At 56.2% G+C, this 25,862-nt stretch overlaps 1 protein-coding gene across 4 annotated transcripts in view; it reads right to left on the bottom strand.

Moving 5' to 3' along the window:
- Baiap2 (BAI1 associated protein 2) overlaps window positions 1-25,862 on the bottom strand; it is a 66,732-nt gene that overhangs the window by 3,690 nt on the left and 37,180 nt on the right. The window contains exons 4-14 of one of the 4 annotated variants that reach the window (XM_005350841.2): window positions 22,477-22,538; window positions 21,822-21,893; window positions 21,195-21,332; window positions 8,932-9,084; window positions 6,375-6,599; window positions 5,999-6,200; window positions 5,414-5,615; window positions 4,575-4,643; window positions 3,893-4,055; window positions 2,349-2,383; window positions 377-1,916 (exon numbers count right to left, since the gene is read on the bottom strand). In XM_005350841.2, the coding sequence (XP_005350898.1) occupies window positions 1,886-1,916; window positions 2,349-2,383; window positions 3,893-4,055; window positions 4,575-4,643; window positions 5,414-5,615; window positions 5,999-6,200; window positions 6,375-6,599; window positions 8,932-9,084; window positions 21,195-21,332; window positions 21,822-21,893; window positions 22,477-22,538 (1,352 nt within the window). In that variant the 3' untranslated portion in view covers window positions 377-1,885. Of the gene's footprint in view, window positions 1-376; window positions 1,917-2,348; window positions 2,384-3,892; window positions 4,056-4,574; window positions 4,644-5,413; window positions 5,616-5,998; window positions 6,201-6,374; window positions 6,600-8,931; window positions 9,085-21,194; window positions 21,333-21,821; window positions 21,894-22,476; window positions 22,539-25,862 lie in introns of those variants that run through there. The other 3 variants (XM_005350843.2, XM_013347622.2, XM_005350840.2) reach the window with 3 other exon arrangements.

The raw sequence follows: 25,862 nt of genomic DNA, 5'->3' as shown, positions 1-25,862 counted from the left end.
AACTTACTAACTCTAGTCAGGGGCAGCTCAAAATCTGGCCACTTCGACATCAACACTGTAAGGAAACACAAGGCTTATTGTCAAACTGGAGCAGCGGACGCGTGTCTAAGGACCCTGGGAAGCAGAAGGCCAGACAGGATGGACAACGGGTGGAGGAGGTGTAGGCTGCCAGGAAGGGACCTGCAGTCCTTGGGGACACAACTCCACCTGCTGGGCAGAGAGGGGGGAGGGGGCTCAGGAGTTAGCCAGCACAGGCTGAGCCTGCACCAGCCAGGGTGCCATGGAGCCGGCCAGCTGGGGTGCACTGAGGTGCGGCCTGGTCCACGCAGCCCCCACACATGCCGGGGAGCTGGAAGGAGGCACCAGACCAACTCAGTGCAATAAATAAAACCTTTATTCCAACAGTTGACTGCAGTACAGGGCACAGTTTGGATTTTTAAAAAAAAGGAAAGGAAAAAGGAAAAAAAATATTTTTTAGCACTTGACATCTTCATACAGGTTTGCTGTTTGTGTCTACATTCATCCATTGCGCATGGAATCCCCTGGATTGGAAACTTTTAGCAAAATTAGAACAACACAGAAAGTTCTTTACACAGGTCCAAGTTCTGGCTGTGTTTTCCTTAAATATAAAACAGGGTCTGTGTCTGAGCTGCTGCGGCAGACTCGACCAGCCACGCCCTAGTCCTCGGCAGGCTTGTGGAAGGGTTTTGCTAACCACATCAGAGGCGCGTCTGCAGCTTCCCAAGGGCTCCCGCCAGGTGCAGGGCTGAGCCCGCTGGGCCTTGGGCTCCACAGCCCAGAATTCAGTGTGTGAAGAGACAAAACCAGTAGCCACTGAGTCCAGTGTGCCTGTTTCTAAAGTCACCAAGACACACAAAAGATGATCGTGCCTAGGAGGAGCTGGGCCAGGGCCTGCCTCTCCCCTGGCCCTCTGCAGCCCAGGGGCAACAGGGCCGTGACTCCCTCAAAGGCTGGTTATAGAGATGATTCCCCAGAAGTGTGTGTGTGGATGGATGGGTGGGGTTGGTCTCGATGTCTTTGGAATGTCCGCATGTGGCCGGGCAGCACCTGTTCTTGTAGCTCCCGCCAGGGCACCGGCACGAGGCAATGCCACCCTGGGTAGGGGCGCCGCACTCCATTCTACATATACCTGCCCAGCCGGATCTGCCAAGGAAAGAGGCCCAGTGCCTGGCCTTGGGGTGGGCAGGGCCTGGCTGGGGGTGCAGCCTCCATCACAGGAGTGGCCAGCTTCCTCAGGAGGCTCCCCGGGTGCCCGTGTAAGCCCCTTTACTCGGTGCAGCCCTTGGAAGGGGCCTGAGGCAGGCCAAGGTCCCCGGGCCTGAGCCCCCAGGGCCCTGAGCCCCTTCCTGTCCTAGAAGACGCCAGCACTCTGGCGGTCAGATGCAGAGTAACAGTACGTACACCGGAGTCCATGCATATCTGTTTTTGTTTTTAGGAAAAAAAAATATAGTCCTTTTTTTTTCCTGTTTTTCTTTTTTTCGTTTTTTTCTTTTTTTTTCTTTTTTTAAAGGTTTTTCTTTTTCTTCAAACTCTAGACCTGGCTCATGGCCAGCCTTACAAAAGGGATGTGCATCGTGAACACCACGGGGCTAGGGCAGCGGGTGAGGACACTGCTTTGCCACCCAGCCAGCACCCGCCTGGCAGTTAATGCTCAAGACTAGGGATGCCTGTTGGGGGCATGAGCACAGGGGGCGCAGGAGCAGCACCATGGACCCTGGGGGAGTTCAGAGTCTGGGATCACCAACCAAAAGGCAGGAGCGGGTGGGAAAGAAAACAACCTGGGAACAAACCAACGAGAGCTGAGGAGGGAAACCGGAGGAGACGGGGAAGAGCTCTTCAGAGCAGCTGCCCGGGGTCAGCGTCCTCACACTGTGGACACCAGCGTGCCACTGCCACTGTGGAACAAAGCACAGGACAGCTGCCCAGGTGCGTGCCCGCCGTCAGCCGCAGGCAGCAGCCCTAGCCAGCAGCCAGGCTGTGCCCAGGGACGGCAGCTCCAGCCCTTAGTGCAGTCCTACCTGGTTCTAGGGAGAAAAGGTCTGGAGGTGGCTGAAGACCCTCCCCAACCCTGTCTCGCCTGCTGGGATGGACAGAGCAGGCCCAGACACCAAGAAGCAGCAGGATGGAGGGTGTGCTCACTCTACTTAGAAGAGAACGGGGTAGGAACCCGGGAGGGGTGGGTGGGTCCGACTCTGGTGGCAGGCTCAGGGTCAAGCCTTGGGTTCCCAAAGTAAGAAACGCCAGTTTCCAGGCCCCAAGAGAGAGGTTACTCTAACCAAGCCCGTGGTCACCCACCCACAGTCCCAACCAAGTCTGAAGCCTCTTACCTGCTCACCGACCGCGCCCCGTAGTCATCCAGACCCTGGGGAGCAAAGACAGAGCAATCACGCTGGGCCCCAGTGACTAAGACTCAGGCCCTTACTGACAAGGTTTCCCTGGCACAGTCCTCATAAAGATGGCTCTGCCCATATTGAGGTACAGGCTGGGGTCCCCAGAAAGCCGGCTCCTTCCCCACCACTCCCTATCCTCTCTTTAGTCACTGTGGCTGGGGAATACTATTGCAAGCAGCAACATGGACGTGGTGACCTCACAGATTAACAGGGACACCTCCTGGCCAGTGGTAGACTAGACCGTGTGTGTTCTCTGTACCTATGGGACAGGTGACTTAATGACATCACTGCAAATGCCTCCCATGCACTGGGGCTCCCCCAAGAAATAGTTTCTGTGGGGACAGTGAAGAGGGGTCAGAGGGGTCGCATTCCTGTAAAGCCAGGGACTTTGGTGGGCTGACTTTGGAGGCAGACAGAAAGGTGAGCAATGGGATGGATGCTTTAGGAGACCACAGATTACCACCCTACCTCACAGAGGCCTGGGCTGGCTCCGGGCTGGGTCTCCTGCCCAGGAGGGGACACTCTGGGCACGGACTAACACTAGCTGCAGAGAGCTGCCATCTCCATCCAGTGGTGGACGCACCATCCTTGGTTTTCCCAGCCTTGAACCAATCCCTTCCCAGAGGCTGGCCAAGGTCCATTACTCCACCTGGACACCCTGCTGCCACCGCATGCGAGCGCCAGCTCCAGGGTGGCTCTGATGCAAGCGAAGGCTCCAGCCACGGACATTACTGTCTAGACCCCCAAATCAGTCACAGCGCCTGAACCGCAGACTCCCTGGAGGGAGCCCTTCCAAAGCATCCCCGTCCCTCTAGGGCAGGGTGGGTACAGCCAAAAGGAGGATCTCCTCTGCTTCACACGTGACTGCACACCCTTGTCTTACTGTCAGCAGTGTGATTCTGGGACACCATGATGCTTTTCAGGTGGCCCAAGAAATGGACATAGTGGGCTCTCTTTCTTTCCCCGTGTCCAGGTAGAGGTAGGGCCAGATGGAGTCATAGACAAGCTGCTATCCCTTCTGCCCAAGGCTAGAACAGACCGACCTCCTTGGCACGGGAGTCCCAGGTTCAGGTTTGTAGGAGCCACTGTCCAGCCCCACGGGTCTGTCCTACACTCAAAGCCAGACCCACCTCGGACACGCTGACTGCTACCTGCACAGGGGTTTGCCAGGGACCCTCCTCAGGGCCTCGAGGCCTTAACCAGCCACCAATGGCCTTCCACTGACTAGAAAGCTCTGGACAGCAGCAGAGACACCTAGCACCCTGCAGCCTTCAGGGAAGGAGTTTGAAGCTCTGATTCCCTGGCCCCCGAGGTCCCCAGGTCAGCCAAGCCCACTGAGCAGAAGGGTGCTGAGTACATCAAGTCTGGGTAGGAAGTGTGGCTAAAATCCCAAGCTACAGAGCCTCTGTCTCAGGCCTGTCAGCGGAGAGGCCCAGACACCAGTTAGTACCAGGTGCCAGGCTCCAGGCCCCAGGGCTCACCTGAGAGAAGGCAGGAACCGCCACACTGTAGGGTCTCTGCTTGAAAGTGCCAGCCGTCTGAGTGGGGAAGGCCCGGGAGGATGTGCCGTAGTCGGGGGGAGGAATGGCCAGGTCATCCTTGTCCAGAAGGTTGCCTGTGCTGCTGCTCTTGCCCTGCTGCAGGCTGTGGGGACAAGGGGCTCGGGCTGGCCAGTGTCCTCTGGAGATACCCGTCCCTTCTCCAGGCCTCGCTCAGCTGCCCTGGGCTGCTGTCAGCATCCAGTGACACTCTTAGGTCTCCCCTCCCTGCCGAGTTTCCCTGGACTGTGTGGACAGATGTGGGGGAGGGGGGAATGGCCAAATGCTTTCTGGGGAAGCCCTGTGACAGGCAGCCATTCACCTTTCCAAGAGCAGTGGGGATTCTCCAAGGGTCAGGAGACTCTGAAGACTCAGGGGCCCTCCAACCCCGCTCTCGGAGGTAGGTAGTGAGGTGTGGCGAACTCACGATGGGCCAACAACTGCCCCACACTGCACCTGTTCTTCCCAGGGCTCTTGGGATCCCCACCCCCCAGAACACCCCCTAACACCACATCCCACACCCTCCCACGTATGATCTCAAACATAGAGCAGGGCCTATGAGATGGCGCCATAGAATCCCTGCCCAGTTTGTTGCCCAGGGGCCTTGCCTAGCCAGTACACTCACCTCATGTGCAACCTGTCACTTCCATCGCTGTCCAGGACCCGAGTGTAGGAGAAGGGAAACCAGCCCCGCCTAGAAGAAAGGCCCCAGGTGAGAGAGCCCTATTCTATATAGAATAGAATCCATTCTATAGGCTCTCCAGATGCAGCATAGTGGCCCCTGCTGACCGCTGTCAGACGCCGGGTCCCACTGGTTCCAGGGAGACCGTGATGTGACTTGGCTGGAGCTGGCTCTGCATCTGGCCCCAAGGGTGAGGCAGCCTAGCAGCTCTGTTTGGTGGAGCCATGGGTCTGACCACCTGTACCTCACCCACCACACAGCCCACTACCATGATGGGTCCCGCTCCAGACCACCGGGACAGAGGCGACACAGCTTCCTATTCCTTAGAGACCTCTCGCAGGCTCCCTGCCCAGTACGCAGCTGCCACTGGGGCACAGCAAAGCTCAGTTTATGCCTCGATTTGGCCACAGCTGCTTAGCCATATGGGTCAAAGACAGACCCAGATAAAAACTACTGCTTTCCCGGGGACGTGGGCCGCCTCTGGGTGGTACCAAGACTTGGTGACATTGCCGCAGGCTATTCAGGCCTACAGGAGAGTTTGTGGGGAGCTGTCTCAGCAGGTGGTCAAGTCTGCTCTGCCACATATTTTAGGGAAACCATACCTAGGCTCCCATCTTGAATATGGCCAAGTGTGCCACTGTGCACACACATTCAGAAAACCGTGTCCTGTGCCAAAGAATGAGCATTCATAGGGACACAGAAGTAACGGGCAATAAAGATGGGGTCAGTGGGGAAAGGCCCTCTGACTTTGCCACCCCCACGCCCCCTGCAGGTGTGCTCACATCTTGGTCTTCTCGCTCTCGCCGTAGTGCCAGCCGTCGCGGGCCTCGGGAACCAGCAGCGTGATGAGGTCGCCCTCCTTGAAGCTCAGCAGAGTGCTGTTGTCACCGGCCGCGTGGGAGAAAATGGCCTTGACCCGCATGCGGCCATTACGTTCGAGGCCAGCTGCCATGGAGCTCGAACGTGGCAACGTCTTGTTCTCAGCTGCCGGGACAACGGGTGTGTGCGTGAGAGGACTGTTCACATCGGATGGAGCCGGGATACAAGCATTCACAACTGTCACGGACCAAACACAGGAACCGTCCCATGGCCAATGGAAGCCCCCTCCACCCTCTAGCCCGTCTGCTGCAGACGGGGCTCTGGTCTCCTCCCACCATGCCACAGTTTCAATCATGCGTAATCAAGCTTGCACATGCGTAACATACCCGTGCACAGGTATCTGTAGACATGCACACAGGCATATGCACATACATGCCATGCAGAAACGTGTGTTCATATATATACCTACACACATACTCCCACAGCCATGCACACGCACACGCACTCACAAGCCTTGGTTCCTCAGCCTAGCACCCTTGGGCCCTTACTGGTGGCATAGCTGTTCTTCGGGGTCACGCTCTTGCGCACGGGGAGTGTGTTGGAGTACGAGTCACTCAGCTTGCTTTGAGACTGCGGAGGAGACAGGGATTTGGGCTGGGCAGCCTTGCGGTCAGCCCAGGGGTTGTAGTCCTCGCTGTCCGGGCCTGCGACGCCATTCATGACAGGTACATTCTCCTGAGCAGACATCCGCTGGAGGAAGAGGCAGGGGCAGGGCGTCGCTGGGAGCCAGCTTGGGAGTACCCTGCACCCACCACAGGGGCCTGGGCTCAGCACACTGGGCTTGCCCTTTAGAGAAGATGCCGCCACCCCAGGCAAAGGGACTCCCCCCCACCCCCCGTAAGCTTTTGAAGGCCCAGGACTCACCCCCACAAATGGTGCCAGCTCAGGTGGCACTGGCAAGGGTTTGGCTCCAGGAATGGGGTCTGAGATGACCAGGTTGGACTTGGAGGCTGACAGGGAACTAGGGAGGATAGAGCCGTTGCTGCTGGCTATCTGCTGCATCAGCTGGACGGCACGGTCTGGAATCTTGTTGGGGTCAGCACAGGCTTGCTGCCACAGAGGCAGCTTCTGGGCTAGCAACTCCTTGCCCTAGAGTAGAAGACACAGGACAGGAAGGGCGTCAGTTGCAGCCCAGGTTCCTGCAGCGGGGCACAGTCCAGAGGTGTCTCTCTGAGCAGCACCACCTTGCATGCATGTGGTCTGTCCTAGCCCCGGTGCTGTCCTTCATCGGTGGTCCCCCAAAGGCCATCTGCAAGGACTAGTGTCTCAAAGGGGATTCCTGCTAAAGGGCCTGGCGAGCACTTATGTGCTAGGTCCCCGAGAGGACACCAGGCCCTGTTCTTGAAGTGCCTCCTCAGGGGCCGGGGGGTGGGGGGAATGGACGGGCTCACACAGCCAGCCCTTTGTAGACAAGACTACGTAACGTCAAGGAAAGAGCCATCTGGCAGGTGTGAGGGGGTAAAAACTGGAGACAGGACAGAGCTGCCCAGTCATGATCAGGCCAGGAGGGTGGAGATGTGCAAAGGTGGCCCCTGTCTGGGGCACATGAAGGCCTATCTCGTGAGTGTACAGGATGCACAGAGGGTGAGGGGGCATAGACACGACACTGAATTCTGCTTTAGGCTTTTGTGTCTACTTGAAGAGACTCAAAGGCTTGAATGGGCAGTGCACTGTGCCTGGCGTCTGGGCACAGGTGAGGCAGCCCCTGTCCCTGCTACCCATTAGGACAAGTGGGCCTCCAGGGCGGTAGTGCTGCAGACGGTCAAATCCTTTCATCCTGGGATGGCCACACTGGCAGACCAGCATCAAGACCCCTGTTCAGAGCCTGTACGCAGCCCAGCGTGTGGCCAGCTGCCCAGATAGGGAAGTTAGAGCTCTTCTTCCGGCCACAGCACAAAGTCTGGTCCCCACTAGAGGGCGCAGATGCCGCTGCCAGCCTTAAAGCTCTGTGCTGGCCCCTGCACCAGGCAGTTAAAACGCCAGCAGCTCTGGGAGTGGGGAAGTGGGAACTGAGGGCACAGTAGGAAGCAGGCACAGGCAGCGCTCTCCCAGGACACAGGGGCAGTCCTGGCCTGGCTGTGTACCTGCCTCTAGCAGTCTCTGGGCTTTTCCTGGTGCCAAAGGTCCTGAGGACCAGAGCAGAGGTGGCAGGGTCATGTGTGGGAAGGACATGTCAGTGTGTATAGTGCCAGTTTCTAGACCACCTTCCCTCACCGGGGCAGGACCCGGGTCTCCATGGTTAGCTGGGCTGCGTAATCACACTAAGCTCTTTGAATGTTCTTGAATGTTCCAGGGGACACAATCTGACCCCAGTTTATCTCCTATAGATATAGTAAATGATGGGGTTCCACGCACCCCAACATGTTTCCAGCAAGAGTCTATCACCTGAACATCCCCTATCCCAGGGGGTTATGTCAGCCCTCTCCCAGGCCCAGGCCACATAGCCAGGGGCTCGGGGCAGCCCATCCTGGAGGAGGCAGCTCCTCACAAGGACTTGCTTTGTTTAGCAAGGCTGGGCTAGGTCTTGGAATGTGGCCCAGGAAATATGTGTGTGTTCTGATGGGATAGGCTGTAAACAGGGAGAGGGAACATGGGGTGTCTAGGGGGGGCCCTCATTCGACTTAGTGGAAAGAGGTTGGTTTCTCAGGGGCTGTGGAGGAACCAGGAATGCCTGAATACATGAACCCCACCAAAAGCCTAGTGCTAAAGGCACTGAGAAAGTGGGGGCAAGGAGGGACTCTGAGGACACCCATGTGACCAGTCTGGGCTCAGAAGAGGCCATCTGGAGCAGTGAAGGGGGGGACCTACAGCTGCCTAGGAGGTGTGGTGTGGGATGAGGGTGACCAGTTCCATGTGGGGACATGGCTGTCTATGGGACTATGGCGGCTGGCAGACATTAAGTCGTGCAGGTCAGGATGTCAGGTGACGTGGTCCAGCCTCAGAGGCCAGGAGTCGTCAATATGAGAGCCCCGGCCCAGAGGCCACCCAGGTGTTCAGATGAGCAGGTAACAACGAACACTTTCAGAAGCCAGGAGGGCGTGGGTCACTCCTTCTCAAGCTGCCACCAGTCAAGCTAGACCTTGACTGGAGCAGAAAAGCCAGGCGTGACTTCAGGAAGGCCTCAAACCTACCCCACTGCGAGTTTTCCTTAGCAGGCAGTCAGCTGCAGTCAACCAAAATGCCCAGCCATTTCTAATGCAGGTCTTCAAAATGCCATGCCCTCTGACCCGGCAATTCTCCCTCTAGAAGTCTGTTCCCCAGGCTGAGGTGCACAAGGATGCTCACCCCAGTGTTACAGACTTCTCTGGGAGCTCAGACGCTCAATAACACTGTCTGGGTCCATGACCAGCTAGTTCCCTCCTGCAAATGGGGCCAGTTGCACAGAGCAGGCAGCGACCATGCAGCCACGGCATCAGCTCACCTTGGAGTGGTAAGCAGCGGAGTTCTTGGCCACGGCACATTGCTTTTCCACCAGGAAGCAGAACCTCCTGCGCTCCTCAGTGAGTGCTGTCTTGTAACCGTCAGACACGTAGTTCTCCAGCTCGCCCTGCTTGTTGCTGATGGCATCGATGTACTGGGGGCAGAGGGGACAGGCCGGTGAGCTGAAGGCAGATTCTGCTTGGGTTTAGTTATGCAATTAAGCCTGCAGGCCACTTTCGGCATGACTGTCCATGTGGCCCAGGATCTTGTCTCCTGTGGAGGACCCGGGTGACAGACCTCTGGGTTGATAAACACACAATGTGAATACCTATACATGCACATGGAGCAGAAGATTGACACTGGTGTCTTCCTTGATACCCCATTCATTGAAGCATGGTCTCTCATGGAACCCGGCGCTCCCCAATTCTACTGGTTTAGCTTGCCCTGGGGACCCTCTCTCCACAAGTGCTGGGACTACAGGTGTATGCTGCCACGGTCACCTGGCATTTGTGAGGGTGCTAGGGATCAGAGCTGTGGCCCTAAGCCAGGCAGTGGTGGCGCACGCCTTTAATCCCAGCGCTCGGGAGGAAGAGGCAGGCGGATCTCTGTGAGTTCGAGGCCAGTCTAGTCTAAGCAAAAGCTAGTTCCAGGACAGGCTCCAAAGTTACAGAGAAACCCTGTCTAGAAAAAAACAAAACAAAACACAAAAACCTACAACAAAAGGCATAGGTAGTGCTGCCTGCCCGTATTCTCAACATTCCTGAAGGTCTTCTGAGCTATACAGGGGGTCTGAGGCTCACCTAGATATATGGGACCTTGTCATTCTTAGACCAACCTATCAAAGAAAGCGCTTCCGCCGCTGAACTGTTGACTTAATGACTAAAAAGCGGTTTCTCTCAGTTATGTGTAGTTCACAATTTGAAAGAAAGTCTCAAAGTAGATACAAGCCATCCTCACCGAAAGAAAGTACTGGTCAAAGAGCCACAGTGTAGCCGGGCAGTGGTGGCGCACGCCTTTAATCCCAGCACTCGGTTGGGAAGGGGGGTTGGCAGACACAGGCGGATCTCTGTGAGTTCGAGACCAGCCTGGTCTACAAGAGCTAGTTCCAGGACAGGCTCCAAAACCACAGAGAAACCCTATCTCGAAAAACAAAAAAAAAAAAAAAAAAAAGAGCCACAGTGTAAGAAAGTCAGCCATAGGGAAAAGAAATCAGGAAAGCACCCGTCTGAGAGAAAAGCTGTGGTAGCTGGTGTTAGAGCCCCAGGTTAGGGGCACATGCGGGTTGCACGCACACACTGGGCCCAGTTTTCTTTGAGTCCTTCCTGAGATGGGAAGGCACACGCACCAGTGGCAGGTCAGTCTGGAAGGAACACGCCCACCCCTCGAACTTCTCTACTGGTCTTTCCAGGACAGCCGGCTGGAAGGGTGTGCACCCAAGGCCCTGTAGCAGCGCATGGAACTGTTTAACCCAACTGTGATGACTGAACTGCCTGAATGCCAAGAACAGACCTATTCACACACAGGTATCAGCCGGAATTGTCCATTACAAAACACCGAGACACCTCTCCAGTGCACACCCTGCACGGGCCCCACTAAGGCTGAACTCCACCAGCCCGGAGCAGAGAGCTCGGCCAGCCCTGCTGCCCAGCAGCAGCTGTTGAAGAAGCGCTTCCCGGCATGGCCATCTTCCAGCAGGGGGCAGGCCTGAGCTGCCAGGGTGCTCACAGCTGACTCACAGCCACCTCGGAGCTCTGACTCAGCGTGGGTGGGCGGCTGAGCCGTGGGCGACAGAGGGGGTTGGAGCAGGCTGTTCCCTTAGCATCTCCCCACACAGGGCTCAGCTGGAGGGACAGAAGAGGGGGAAGCCCAGCTGGGTGGGGGCTGGTCTTCACCGTGGCCACTGTACCAACTCTGCCTAACAGGCAGCAGGAATCTCTCCAAGGTCAAGGCCTGCCACACCTTTGTCACCAAACCCACCCGACTTGCAGCTTCTGCCCCTGTGGCCCCACGTTAAACTCCAGCCCTCTCCCCTAACAGGACCAGCCTGAGTGGGCCCTGAGAACAGGTCTTGGTCTTCTGAGTAGCAACAGGGCCCAGCCACCAGGTCTGCAGGGTGGGACTTTCTTTCCCTGTAAAGAGAGATCAGGATCCTGTGTGACAGCGACTTTTCTGCCTGACAGTGGGTTCTGCTGCTGTGATGGCGGAGCCATTACCTCCTCTCTCTGTTCTTCCTCTCTCTCCTCCACAGCGTCAAGTACTTTTCCTCTGGTTATGCAACATGCGCCTACCAGGGCTTCCTGCTCCCTGAACCTCCCCTGCACTCCAGGGTCCTCTGGGAAGTAGGGGGTGGGGTATTCAGCCTTGTTGCCCCCAGAGGAGCTGTGTTGGGAGGGACTCCAGGGAGTCCTGGAGGAGGCTCAGCCTGGGTGCTAGCTCCTTCCTGCACTTCGGGGAAGGCTGGGGAGATGAAGTCAGGCATGACCAGGGTCAGGGAGGAGGGGGCTGCTCTCCAGGAGGGCAAGGCCAGCACTGGCTTTCCTGGGTCCCACTCATTCTGCCCCAGCCCAGCAACGGTCTGGGACTTGGGCACTCTGGCCTTCAGGGCTCAACTAGGCTGTGAATAGTTTCTAAAATCTGACCTCAGGCACAAGGATATGGATACAGACAGGTGGACATGGACACATACACGTACACACACATGTACATACATACACACACGGACACACACGAACACACACGGACACACACATGTACACGCACGCGTGCGCAGGACACAAGCACTTGCAGGCTAGCAGGCTCTCCCGCTTGGTGGCCAGCTCAGGAATGTCCAAAGTCCTTGAGGCTAGGGTGGATCCTTGGGCCGCCTCCCTCCTCCAGAGCCTTCTCAAGGACAGTAGCCGGGAGGGCTCAGCAGAATCTAGCTAAGGTTCTGGCTGGGAGGGAGAGAGCCAGGTGATAATCTGCATCATTTCATTCTCCAGGGGACTTCAGAAAGAAGCTCCACTTGGAACTGTCACCTAGGACAGCAGTATAAACCAGGCCACGGGGCCCCCTGGGTCTCCCTGCCCCGAGAACAGCACCTTCCAAACTGAGGCTGAAGCCAGCCCACCACTGGCGGTTTCTGGGTTTGTAGGTTGCACACTACCTTCACACAGAGCATTCGGCTCCCTGGGGTGCAGGGTACTGGTATGGGGCCCGCCCTCATTAGTGGGTCTGGCAGCCGGGCAGTTAGGAGAGCACGGTGTTTTACTTTGAAGATTTTCACTTACTTATGAACCCCCGGGATTAAATGTAACCGCACAGGTCACGCCTGGGCACTTAGGGTTGGTTCGAGGAAAGGGGAGACACCGCCCCAGAACAGTACATAGGGACTATGAAGAATTCCCAGCTGGGAGGCAGGGAAGAGTCCTGGACCACACGCCCGTCTGGGCTGACATCATCAGCTCCAGTCCGACCTGGGAGAGGAGGCATCAGGCAGTAGCACGGCGAAGCCTGGCAGTGACAAGTGGCTGCCACTTCTGTCTAGGAATAACCACCGACTTCCCTGACCTCCTTTTCCAGGCCACTGACTCCTCACAGACAGACCACAGTTTTACTAGGAAGATCCTGGAAATCTGGGCCAAGTTAAGTGTCCCTTTGTGAGGAAGACGGCAGAGGACAGGGGACAGGCGGTGGCTGCCCTGCAGGTCTCCGAGTCCCTTGACTGGTGTTGTGGACGGGGCACTCTGGTGGGGTGGAACTTCTACGTTCTCTGGAAAGCACAGAGGACAGAACACAACCCCAGCCTGCACTGCCAATGGCTTGGCATCGGGCCATTTAAAATGGCATTAAGCCTGTCCCCACAGTAGCCAGGCTCCTGCTGTCCCCGCCCGCCCCACGGTGCGGCACAGCTCCTTGCTTAGCTGGGTGCTATGGAGACGGCACTATAGAAACGCCCAGCTGAAAGCATTTGAGACCCACAGAGAACGGTTCCCACTTAGTCACCCGGCACAGCAGCCCTGTAATCTGAGAAGGCAGAAGTGATTGGAAAGTGTGTCTCCTCTGCTCCAGAGCCAGCCTGTGACTCAGAGGGGGGATGGATGTTCTAGAAAAATCTGAAATTGCTGTGGTTCACCCTAACCCACTGAGGCTTTCCCACAACTGTCGGATCCCTGGACTGCCCAAGGTTCCCTAGGGCCCGTGAGGAGTTCGTGAGGCTTGGTCCCACTGTTACACTGGGGCCAGGACTCCCAAGGAGATAACTCAGAGCCCCCGGGCTGTGCTGGGGAGCTGACACTCCATGTTGTCTGAAGCAACTGGAGAACAGAAGCCAAGGAAAGGCCTTCCCAGTTTGAAGGGCCTGGCATCCAGGGCAGTGGACAGAGCAAGCAGATTCTGACCATGGGAGGACAAGGTTGGGGCTACTGTATGTGGGGACTAGCTATTCTAATGGGGACATATTAGTCCATGCAGTGACTAAAACACCCCCAAAAGTTAATGTGTTAGAAACTCAGTCTTCAAAACTGCCTGTCAATGGAGCCAGGTGGTACAGGCCAAGGCTGTCCCTGGGAGACCCCAAGGGATGGGTGTCGGTATGGGGTGGTCCCCAGGACCTGGCAGCAGTACTCATCTGACCATGTGATGCTATAGGGTGAGACCACCTTGGGTGCCAGGCCTGCACTTCCCCACTGTCTGCCGGAGCAAGGGCACAGGCCTGTGCCACATCAGACTTCGGCGGGCCAGCCTCTGCTATTGTACTGTGAAGATCTCTGCTGCGGTTATTTTATCTTTACTTTGTTAATTATACAGCCCTTTAAATAGAAAGAATTGTTCCCTTCTCTCAGGCCCCTGGAACAGACAAACCCCACAGAGGGACGCGAGTGAGAGGTCCGGAGGTGTCGAGCCACCAAAGTGGCCCCTGGGTCTAGACCCAGGGATCCCTGTGGGAGTACTGTGGACACCCCACCCCACCCCACAGGCAGGCACCCACCCAGGACCTTGACCACTCCCCCTGTTTTACACAGCTAGCCTGTACCTGCTTACCTCCCCACGTCAGCTCAGGGAGGACCAAGGTCAGCTGGCTTGGACAGGGAGCCTGGCATGCTCCCTACCAACAGGAGGACCCTGTACTGACAGGGTCAGGCGGAGGAGCGCTTCCAGAGCCTTCCCCAGGGTCAGACCCGTCTCAGAGTGTCTTGGATGGGGTCAGGCCTACCCACAGCCAGTTGCTTCTCTCTGGGCTCTTACATGGTTTCTGGGGCTTTGGCACGAAGCTGCGTCTCAGCCGTCTCCCTCAGTACTCAGTACTCAGTACTCAGTACTCAGTACTCAGTAGGCACAAGGGTGTAGGGAAAGACAAACTGCCGCTCCCCCCCAGCCCAAGCCCAGCACACACCTAAGGCAGCACACCGGCAGGCTCTGCCCAAGTGTCTCCTAATCCCCGTTTCCCCACACGCCATCTGAGGGACAGGAAGGCAGGGTCACCTAGCAGAAGAAGCAAAGGCCGTGCTACACTCTCAGAGGCTTTGTAGACAGCCTCCTACCTGTGCCTGTCTTGTTCTAACAAGAGCTAGGTTGGGGGAGGAGTCAAATGGGCAAAGGCAGAAAGAATCAAGGCCTGAACACGACGGCACACCCAGTTCTGCTGGCTGGGAAAGGGTGCCCGTGAGGGACACGTGGAGAGAGAGGCATATGCAAGAGTCCCGGGATACCGGCTGGTTGGGCGACACTATGGAGTTAACGGAGGCTTTGCGGCTACTGGGCCAGCATGGCCCTCACCTCCACCTCATCCCTGGGGGAGGAGATAGAGGATACCAGCCAGGTAAAAGAGAGCCAGGCATCTCTCATATTCTGGGGCTTCTCTCCCCTATCACCTCATGGGGGCTGAGTCACCCCCCAGTTTCTGAGATGGTCACCGTACCCCTTTCCTACCTCACATGTGCTTCCCGATGCCTGATGGCAATCCTACGGTGACGGAATGTGTTGGAGGGAAGGGCAGTCCCTCAGGCCATGAGCGAGGGCTCTCAGAACTTCCCCTTTTCTTATAAAACTACCCGTCCCAGTTAGTGCCCCAAATGCTTCTGAGCTCCCATTTTCTGACCTATAATTAAAATTAGTTTTCTCTGGCGCTCTCAACATGCAAGTTCAGTTCTGAGCAATTCTCACCTGCAGACCGGACAGTGCTGCCGTAGGCGCCATCCCCTGTGCCGGAGTCTGGCTACCTCACACCTCCCTAGCGCCGAGCAGTCCTGTCCCCTACAACATCCGTGTTCAGTGACCACCCTTCTGGTATGGTCCAGCCTCACTGGAGGCCATGAGCGAGGTCAGCACAGGGTGGGGCTGCGTGCCCGGCCAGCACTCCCAAAGGCTTGGGTCTGTCTCTGTGAGTTCCTGATGCCCAGCAGCCTCGGGCTTGCCTGGGAGTTCCTGTTCCCAAGAACTCTAAGAACCCCGCATATGCAGCCGGGCTGTGTCTGCTGTGTCCCAGGCGCCAACCACACCAGGGACCCTACTGGTAGATCAGTGAAAGAGGGTCTTGGGACATTCTGCTCACTTCTCAGGGACGGGGAAGGGAACCATGCTCAACAAGCACAAGCCCGCGCATACCAAGACCAGGGCTGCTGGGACCAAGGTGGCCAAATACATGCACCCCCTTCTCCAGCGGTGGCTGTTGTTGGGCCCCCAGCTTTGGTAAGGCTTACAGATCCCAAGCTGGGCCTCTGTGCCTGTCCCAGGATGTCTTCCACACAGGAGATGTCCACACTAGCCTACATTTGACTTTCTGAACCTGAGATTTACCATGGTCTGACCCTGCTTGGCTCTGGCCAAGCCAGTGAGGGGCATGCAGAGTGGAGAAACCTCAGATATACAGAGGGCATGTCAAGGGAGCGGGGAAGCCCTTCCCAGGCTGGAGCAACAGGTGGACCTGGTCAGGGCCTCTGTTTCTATGTTTCTTGTGGTCTCAAGACACACTCAGGCCATCCCAGAGCGTGGGGTCAAGTCCCACTTCCCGGTTAGCTTATGAAGCAGTTCCAGCAGCCCTAGACTAGAATCCTGCCCTCACTCAAGGGCAGAACATGGGCGTCTCTGCTAATGTTGCCAGGCACCTAGAGGTCCAGTGGACATAACATTACAAGAGCCAGCAAAGACCTCTGAGCCCCCAGCTGACTAGGGCTCAGCTACTTGACCCACTTGTGGGGCATCTTTGGAGGAGTTAAAACAAAACAAAACAAAACAAAACAAAACAAAACAAAACAGGAAACCTTGAGAGGCAAAGGATCTTTCTGTAGTAATCAACACCTGGCTAAAGTCTTTAGATCCACAACAACCCTTGTGAGGCCAACCTGGAGTGATGGGCCTGAGCAGGGATAGGGCCACCATGGAGGGTCTAGAGCTGGCAGAGGAGTGGGGTTCAGCTCAACTCACATGCTCAGATATTTCCTTCCCTTGAAGGGGAAGATGCTGCCATGCCGAAGAGCCTCAAGCTCCTGCTTAGCTGCCGGCAGCCACGCTCTATACATAAGTCAGATGGACCCTTGGCTGTTTGCAAAGCACTGGGAGTCGGTAGGACCTGCACCAGGGCAAGGGTTCTCAAGTAGCCTGATTTGCTGTAGCAAGGCTGACAGGATACTCCAATATGGCAGTCAGTGCACCTTCACTGAACTCAGAAGAACCAGGGCAGCCATACACCGAACATTCTCTACTCTCAAAGGTATGAGGTGAGAGACACCAAGAACATCCCTGCCTGTTTGCTTGGGCATCAGGAAAACAGTCAGGGCTGGTGGTAGCACAGCCTGCACACAGCTAGATGAGGCAGACGAATTCAAGCTCATAGACCTGTTTTGAGTTGAAAGGTGGGCAAGCTCCCCCCACTCTGAATAAAACCCAGCTTCTCTATAGATCCAGGTGTACAGACAGAAATGGCTTAGAGGCAGAGAGCTTGCCTCACCTATATAAGGCCCTGGGTTCAATCTCTAATACCCTGCCCCCCGGCCCACAGCCTGCCAACAGCAGCAACAATTCATGTAAATCCAAACCGACACAGCCAGGTAAGTACAGGCCATCCACTGAGGGGCCAGAGGAATGCAGGGCGTGTACAGGAGTCAAGAGGCAGCTGAGTAAGAGCCCTGGGACTTGGGCAGAGAGGGGCCTGGCAGAACTCTATGCAACCACGCTCTGGGACAGGCCAAAGGGGGCCTTGGATAAGGCTGAAACTAGAAAGAAGTTGGCGTGAGACACCTCCAAGAGAGAAAGCCAGGAGGCACCCAAGCCCAGGGTGCTATCACGGCCTCAGCACCTGCTTGCAGTGGACTCACTGGGAGGCCACCCTTCCAGTCACCTGAAGCCCAGAGCCATGCTCTCTCACTGTCTCAGGCAACCGAGGTTGGGCAGGAAGTCACTGTCCTTCCCCAGTGCACCAGCATCTGCTCTGACCTCTGAGGACACCTACAGAAGGGGCAGGAGCACCTCGTCCTGTCAGAGCTAAGCTGATGTACTCGGACGCGGGAGCCTGAGGGGTAGGCATCTGAGTCTGGGGTTACACACGTCTACCAGGAGACACCGTCATACGATCAGGATGACCTCCCACGGCAGCGGCAGTTCCAGGGAAACATGCTGGGTACCTACAGCATCCTCACAGGTAGTAGGAGCCGTGATTCGTGTATGTGAAAAAGAGCGATGAACTCATGATCAACAGTAGGGAAGCCATGGACGGCCTTGGAAGCCGTGCAGAGATGAACTCATGATCATCAGTAGGGAAACCATGGATGGCCTTGAAAGCCGTGCAGAGATGAACTCATGATCAACAGTAGGGAAACCATGGACGGCCTTGAAAGCCATCCAGAAAGTCAGGCACAAAGTCACATGGTATGACTCAGGGGCTAGGAAGCGAAAGACCTCACCTTGCTCAAAACCACAAAGCCCATAAGTGCTGAAGCAGGGTAAGATATCCAAGTCTCTTTCACCACCTAGCCTCTGTCAGGTCAAACCAGGACCCACTGGGGAGGTGGCCACTACAGCCCCATGGGAAGCATGCACCCAGAAAGTCCTGGGCAGCCCCTGAGGGCCGGAGTATACAGTAGTCAGCAGGCCTTTCTACTTGCAAGAAAAGGCCTTGCCGGTGCCATACAGAAGTCCAAAGCCACAGCCACAGGCAGCTGAGGGGAACAAGCTCTACCCTTGGCTCTGTGACCACAGCAGAGACTGGACTGAGTTTTTCTCGAGATGGTTGACATTAGTGGGATGGGGAAGAGGAGGCCTGAGAGAAGGAGAAGGAAAGCAAGAGAGAAAGGGGGGAGATGAGCTCTCTGAGCCACACCTGAATAAGATGGAAACGGAGCCTGCAGCTCTGGCCTTCCCTGAGTCTCAGGATACCCTCAGCGAGGCCCCAGTCACATTGCAGCTTTAGATGGAAACTCACAGTGATTTCGCCCCAGCGTGGGCTGCCTGGGCAGCGTGGGCTGCCTGGGCAGCGTGGGCTGAGAAGGAAAGGGATCCGCCACCCTTGTGAAGGCAGGCCACTCAACCGTGGACGGGAGAACACTGACTTGGCGAGGAGAGACTGGCGGATTCGTGCTCAACATGGACAGACCTTGAAAACAAGCTCGGTGCAAGAAGCCAGACTCAAAGTCACGGTGTGACTCAGTGGCAGCTGATGTCTAGAACACGGAGATCCACAGAGACAGAAAGCAGGTAGGTGTTCTCGAGTGGGGAGAGTAGGTGATGGGTGGGGGTGGGGGCCATGGGGGTGGATGCTGCTGGCTACGGGCTTCTTTTTAGGTTGGTAAACTGCTGCAGATTGGTGCGATGGTTGTACAGTTCTACCGATCTACTAAAGCCTGTTGTACTATAGGTTTTACGTGTATTCTATAGTGTCTAGTGTCTAAATAAGGCTGTCACCAGGGGGTAAACAAGGTAAGCCCATCACCGGGCTGCTAAACTGGTGCCTCGAAGGTTCCCTCTAGGTTGTGTGCTCACAGATGGAAAGCCCTCCTGTATGGCCCATGCCTGCACTGAGGAGCCATCCCACTTGCACACACCTACACAGACCACACCTGCACGGCCTGCACCTGTATGGCCTACACCTGCATGGTCCATGCCTGCACTGAGGAGCCATCCCACCTGCACAGCCCGCACCTGCGTGGCCCACACCTGCACAGCCCGCACCTGCATGGACCACACCTGCACAGCCCACATCTGCGTGGCCCACACCTGCACAGCCCACATCTGCGCGGCCCACACCTGCACAGCCCACATCTGCGCGGCCCACACCTGCACAGCCCATACCAGCACTGAAGAGCCCGCTCCCCTCTCAGGCAGCAGGGTGATGTCTGTTGGCCATCTGAGAGTAAACTGACAAAAGGCACCAACAGCTGGACACTGATGAATGTCTATCTACTCCTTAATCCTGCAGCTCACCTGAGGAGCTGTCCACAAACAACCCCAGAAGGCTCACAGTGCCCCCTGTGTGACAGCCTCAGCCTGAACATGTCCTTGGAGGCAGCCATGGACCACAGAGGGTCATTAAAAATACTAACAATGTAAGCTGGGCGGTAGTGGTGCATACCACTGGTTTATCCCAGCACTCGGGAGGCAGAGGCAGGCGGATCTCTGTGAGTTTGAGGCTAGCCTGGTCTACAGAGTGAGTTCCAGGACAGCCAGGGCTACACAAAGAAACCCTACCTTGAAAAACAAACAAAAAACAAATACGGCTCGGAGCTGTACTAGGTTGATAAAGTGTTTGCCCTGCAAGTGTGAAGACCTGAGTGTGGGCTCCAGAACCCACATTGAAAAACACACAAATAAACCTAGGTCTATATTTGTAATCCCAGCACTGGGGAGCTGAGACAGGTGGATCCTTGGGTTCACTGGTCAGTCAGCCTAACCTACTTGACAAGCTTCAAGTCAGCCAGACTCTTAGAAAGAAGGCGGAAAGAGTCTAAAGAGGAATGACCTAAGGTTGTCCTCTGGCCTCTGCACACACATATATGAATGTGTGCCTGTATATACATGTACCTTCACACACACAAACACATACAGGTAATCAAAACAAAGACCCGGGACTCAGGAAAATGTGCCTGAGGTGGAAGGCATCCTGTTGCAAAAGCTGTACGTGTGAGATTGCAGTGGCAGGTTGCAGGAACCGCAAGCTTCCTGCTATGGCAACCCCTTCCCATGAAGAGTGCCGTCCAGGCCTGCTCTCTTGTTTAGGACAGATGGACTCAGGGCAGAATCCCCCATGGGCCTGTGAAATTCCCCATCAGGAGTGCATGTGCTTAGCGACAACTCTCCTAGGCCACCTTGGCATTCTCAGCCCTCCCCACTCCCCTGGGCCCAGGGGGAGATGCCAGGGGCACTATGGGCGCAAGAGGAAAATCACATGTCTTGGGCAGGAACGTGCCTGGGTGGTGGGTGCTGTCTGATGCTACAGGTAAGAGTGGGGACCCCAGGCCTTGGAGCACACCTTGTTCCCTCCAGGCCCTGTGCTCCTCTACAGACACTGGGTGTCCTGCGGTACACCTTTTTATCTGTGCAGCTAGGCCTGCAAGAGTAGGTGAGGGGTTTCTCGGCCTGCTCAGCTCAGGACACTGTCCTAGATTCTGACGTAAGTGTCAGTCTGGCCACAATATCCTACACTCGATCAGCACGCAGCACCTGCAGTGCTCGTGAAGGGGCAGAGAAAATGGCCGTGAATCTGGCCCTTGGAAGCCTCCAGGTCCATCTGCCTCAGATGACCTTGACTGACCAGCCTGGAGTGGGTGATCAAAGATTGGTTAGAAAAGCAGTCTGGGGTCTGGCTCCTGGGCAGGAATCCAAAGGGGTCAAGGGGAGGGTTAGCCTGAGCCTCTGCATGGTAGCCGAGAACGTTCCCATCATCTTTGCTGGGTTAACCACCCCTCTGGCTCAAGGACTTAGGCTGTCACTCCAGAAATCCAGCCCTACCGGGCGATGGTGGCGCACACCTTTAATCCCAGCACTCGGGGGGCAGAGGCAGGCGAATCTCTGTGAGTTCGAGACCACCCTGGTCTACAGAGCTAGTTCCAGGACAGGCTCCAAAGCCACAGAGAAACCCTGTCTTGAAAAAAACCAAAAAACCAAAAAAAAAAAAACAAACAAATCAGAAATCCAGCCCTGCCTTGCCACACCTGGGGGCTTCCCCCTCCCTCGACAGACACCTAGTGAGCTCATGGGCGGATAGGGAAGCTCTTCCTTGCCAAGAAAGGGGCATGAAGCCACAGCTGCAGCCTGGGGTTTTATGCGCCCATGTGCTGGCAGCTGCCGCCCTACCTGCAGCTCCTTGTCTGAGTACTTCTGAGGGTTCTTGCTCCCTTGGCTCTTCTTGCGGAGCTTCTTCAGCTCTGCCTGACACTTGTCCAGGGCATCACCTTTGCTCCTCTGTTCCGTCTGGTACTTCTTCAGTGCAGCCTGGGGAATCACGATACAACCGTGGACGCCTGTGAGTGCTGCAGACCGCTCGATGTCCCCTCCTCCATCCTCCCCGCTCCCTAGCCACAGCAGGTTCCCGCTGGTCAGAGTGAGGCAGGAGCCACAGCTGCAGGCCTCCTCCTTGTCTTCCTCTGGCAGATCCCTAACCTCCAAGACCGAAATCAGACCTGGAAGCAGCCTGTCCTCATTCCCTGGCCCTAACAGTAGGTGCAAGGCCATAAACTTGGGTGGTGGGTACTACAGCAGCCTGGGCTGAGGGGCAAGGACAGTGAGGCACAGACAAGGCACTCAGTGGGTCCTACGGTACAAGCCAAGGGCTTATGACGAGAGGCTGAGAGGCAGGGGAGCTGCACATGGCTCTTCTCTAGGCCACTAGGGTGGGAGTCCAGCTAGGAGACAGATCCCCAGGAGAGGCAGAGGCAGGCCTGGCAATGGCGGCCCAGCAGGCACGGCGCAGGCTGTACTTACACTCAGGTACCTGGAGTCCAGCTCTACCTTCTGTTCCAGCTGTGTGAGCAGCTCATTGTGGAAAGACTTCAGCTGGAGGCAGGGAGGGAACACTGTTAGGCAGCTGTGAGACACGTCGCAGGCAACGGGAGCAGAGCCAGCCTGGACACGGTGCCATGCAGGCCCCAAGGAGCCAGGAGGCTCCCAAGGGTGAGGATGGGACAGGAGTCTTTCAAGCCTGGACACCCCATTTCCACCACCCTCCCTCTGATGGATCATTCAGGTAAGGGCTGAAGGAACTGAACCTGAATCAAGAGAAAACTCTGACTTTGCCACCCATGAACAGCAAGACCGGGGACCTGGCTAGGGCTATCATCAAGGCACTAGTGACCCTTCCACGGCTGACCTATCACAGGTCCCCGTGGCCAACCGAGCATGAGGCCCTGATTTCCTTTCTTTTCCCGGGACCCCAAGACACAGTCATCTTCCCGGCAGATCACTGTAACTCATGTGACCTGTGTTCCTGTCTCTGAGTGTTGACCGCATAGCTCCGGAAGTCCCAATAGACACACAGATAAAGCACATAGCCAGCCAGTCCTCTTCAGCTGAGGACCCAACTGCTCACCCATGTCTGCTCCTGGAAACCCAAGGTGGAGGTCCCAGAGGCCACACTCACCATCTCTTCCAGCTGGTTCTGGATCTGCCGGTGGACTTCGGCCATCTGGAAGAGGACGTCCCCTGGAGGAAAGAAAGTGGGTTAGATATTTCCAGTCACTGAGCCTACACCAGGACTAAACACGACACCACAGAAGGTCCGTGACTCTAGACAGAGGAGCTTCTGGAAAAAAAAGCCCGGTGGGAGGGGAAGAAGGAACAGAAGAGTCTAAAATGATGAGGGTTAGAGTCTGAGCTAGCGTGCCTGGCATCCTTATGGGCAGCTCAGGTGTCCACATGGAAGCACACACATAGGGCAGGGACATGTGGCGGGAGGCCCTGTGCAGACAGGCTTTTACCCGCGTGCATCACAAACGGCACCTGCACAGACCTCACACCAGCCAGTGATGTACTGAGCCACACACCAGGGCAGACACACCTCCTGTGCAAGGCACAGGAAACCACCCTCTCTGACCCAAGGCCTCACTGCCAGTTTGCATGAGAAAGGCATTCTGGGCCCTGGGTCCTCAGCTGGCATGAGTCCCAGGAGGACAAAGTGGTCTCAGAGCCACTTGCCCTGGAAGAATGTGTCCTTTTGACCCGTGGTGTCAGCCAAGCTGGTGGACTGGTGCTGTGGACCAGCTTGGCAGGGGTGCACTGGGCATGGCTACGGTTCCATAAATGTTTCCCCAGGACACCAATGCTTGGGGAACTGATGTGGCCTGGCCTACACGTGAAGGGTAGACTGAGGCAACAGGTTCAGCAGTCAATACCATCCGGGGCCTTTCTAGCTGGGACATCACTTCCCTGGGGCACACATTCCAGGCTGGACTAGTGTCTGTTTGCCCAGCTGAGCTGAGCCCCGATAGTCTACAGAGCCAACACTAAGCTGCCAATAGCCACCTCCTGCTTTTGACAAGCACACAACAGAAGAAAGTGGAAGGGAAGAGCCTTGAGCACCAAGGGCCCCACACACTTTCCTTTAAGTCCAACAATGACCAAATCAGGTCCCGGCACTTGCCTCCCACTCCACACCTAGGGATGACGGCTCAGGCCGGGCAGGCAGCAGGAAGGGTCGTGGTTAGGAGCCCTTGACCCATTATGTATTTCCCGTTGTCAAATGAGCACAAGTTTCCCGCTCCCTTTCTTTTTCCAGGGGCCTGAGACCCCAAGTCATGCTCAGCTGGCCACAGGAGACATGTAATGAATGGGTTGGGCACACAATGCCTCTAACCAAGACCAACAAGGCTGCCTGCCCTCTCTGCCCCGGGCCATCTTGCCTGCAGGGCAGACTCTCTCATCCATCTCCTCCTGTGTAGAGAAACCCAGTAGTCTAGTTCCACTTGCCTGCCTGGCAACTAGCTGGTAACTTTTGGGGGAGTCCGGGACCCTGGCTGGGTGCTATGGACAGACACGGAGAAGGAGGCCCATGTCTGTGTCTGGAGGCTGGAGTGTATGCTGCTAAGCTGCTCCTCTGGTCCTGCCGGGCGCAGGACTTTTCTCCCCAGGAGTCCCTCTTTGTCATCCACTGTCACCAACTGGAAACCAGAAGAAATCCTCTGACAACAGAAGCCCTGGCTGGAGGGTGCCTTCCTCTGGGACATCAGTTTCCCCTGGGGAGTTCATCTGGGTCTGGGGAGGCCAGATTCTTGGGGAACCCTCTTAGGCCCATGAGCTATTGTTTTAATTCCAATGACCACAGGGACACTGAGCACTGACTGAAGATCGGGCGTTGCACAGATTTCCTACACCAGTTAGCATCGCGTGTGAGGCCACACCAGCCACCATCAGTAGCAAAGGACTCTCCAAGTCAGCAGGGTGGGCAGTGGCCAGATCTACGACTCACCATACCAGCCCCACACCGCTTGCTGACCACCGCCCTGCAGGTCATCCTTTGTGGGCAAAGGGCAAACACAACAGCTGGCGGGAGCTGTGAGCAAACCACCTGAGTCACCTGGATAAACGTACCGTGGATGCCAGGGGTAAAAACAGCACAGGCGTCTGCCCGGCACCACGCCCTGAGTGTATGACCACAGACCTGCATGAAGCCTAACACTTATGGCAAGGGGACAATGACCACCCCAGAAACTGCATCCCTGTCATAACTGTGTATGGCCAATAGGAAGCTGTGGTCACAAAGTCAGTGACAACTTATACACCGAGTGTCAGGGCAAGTGGCCTCAGGTTTGCCAGACCCCTCTAAAGAGGACGGAAGTCCTACTCCTGGCCCACTCTGGACCTGGACTCCCTTGTGCCTGAAGGGACTGAGGACCATAGGGGACAGAATTTATTGTGAAGGAACCTGGTCCCTTATCGCTGCTAAGATAAACAGATGAGGCCAGGGGAGAGGTGGGGCCATAGGCACGGTCCCCATGGGCACGTGGCCTTGGTTGCCACCAGCACACGTGCCCAGGCATGTCGACCGTTCAGCGGGTCACCAGGGCAATGTCCCACATGCTCAGAACAGGGCTCGTTGGAAACCTAAAGCCACAGAGCTTTCTACACTCAGACCAGAAGCCACCAGTGTGCAAGCAAGAAATACAAGCCCCCGAGTAGCAAGTCCTAGGGTCCTTCGTGTTTTTCTGCATCTGTAAGTTCCACAGGATGGAAACCCACTGCCCCCAAGACAAGGAAGGACCCAGAAGCACTCTGGGCTTTGCTTATCATGTTTTCATGACTCAGAGGGTCTGGGGTCTATCTCCTGGCTCTTAACATCCCAGACACCTGGGAATGAGCTATAACTACACCCAGGGGGAAGCACGCGACCACGATGGGTATGCAGTCTGGCCTGGCAGGGGAACCCACCTGAGTCCCTGGCAGCACTGGCCTTACTCTCTCACTTTGGATTATGCCCACTCACCCTTCCTTTGGCCTGTGCGACCAGCCCCTCAAAATGGCTGTGAGGTCTACACAAGGAGGAACAGGGCAGTGGTGACCAAGTGCTTAGCTAGAGATCTCCTTATAGGTTGTTGCTCTTTCCTCTGGCCACATTCTTTAGGGCCAGAATGACGAGTCAATGTCAAGAAACAGAGAGCAGTGCAAGTCAGTCCAGGAACCTCGGAAAGTGGTGTGATCAGACAGCAGATCCTTACAGGGAACTCCTGATACCCACGGGTGTGTGAAGGGTCTCATAGGATTTTGTTTTGCTGATGGGTGTCAAGCCCAAGAGGACAGCAGTTACCGCTCCATCTGGGATGTGTCAACACTCAGACACAGAGCAATGTCCTGATCCACTAGAACTCTCAGTTCAGAGCCCCAGCTGGGTAGCCTGTCCCCACCCCCACATATGGTGGGTATGCATGCAGGGGCCCACCTAGGCAAAGGCAAAGAACAGGGTACATGTGTGCATGTGTGTGTGCATATGAGAGAGAGAGAGAGAGAGAGAGAGAGAGAGAGAGAGAGAGAGAG

The sequence above is a fragment of the Microtus ochrogaster genome, chromosome 7 (genome assembly GCF_000317375.1).
Source record: "Microtus ochrogaster isolate Prairie Vole_2 chromosome 7, MicOch1.0, whole genome shotgun sequence".
Classification (NCBI taxonomy): Eukaryota; Metazoa; Chordata; class Mammalia; order Rodentia; family Cricetidae; genus Microtus; species Microtus ochrogaster.
The sequence above is the reverse complement of the archived record's forward strand: the minus strand, read 5'-3'. Positions and strand labels throughout refer to the sequence as shown.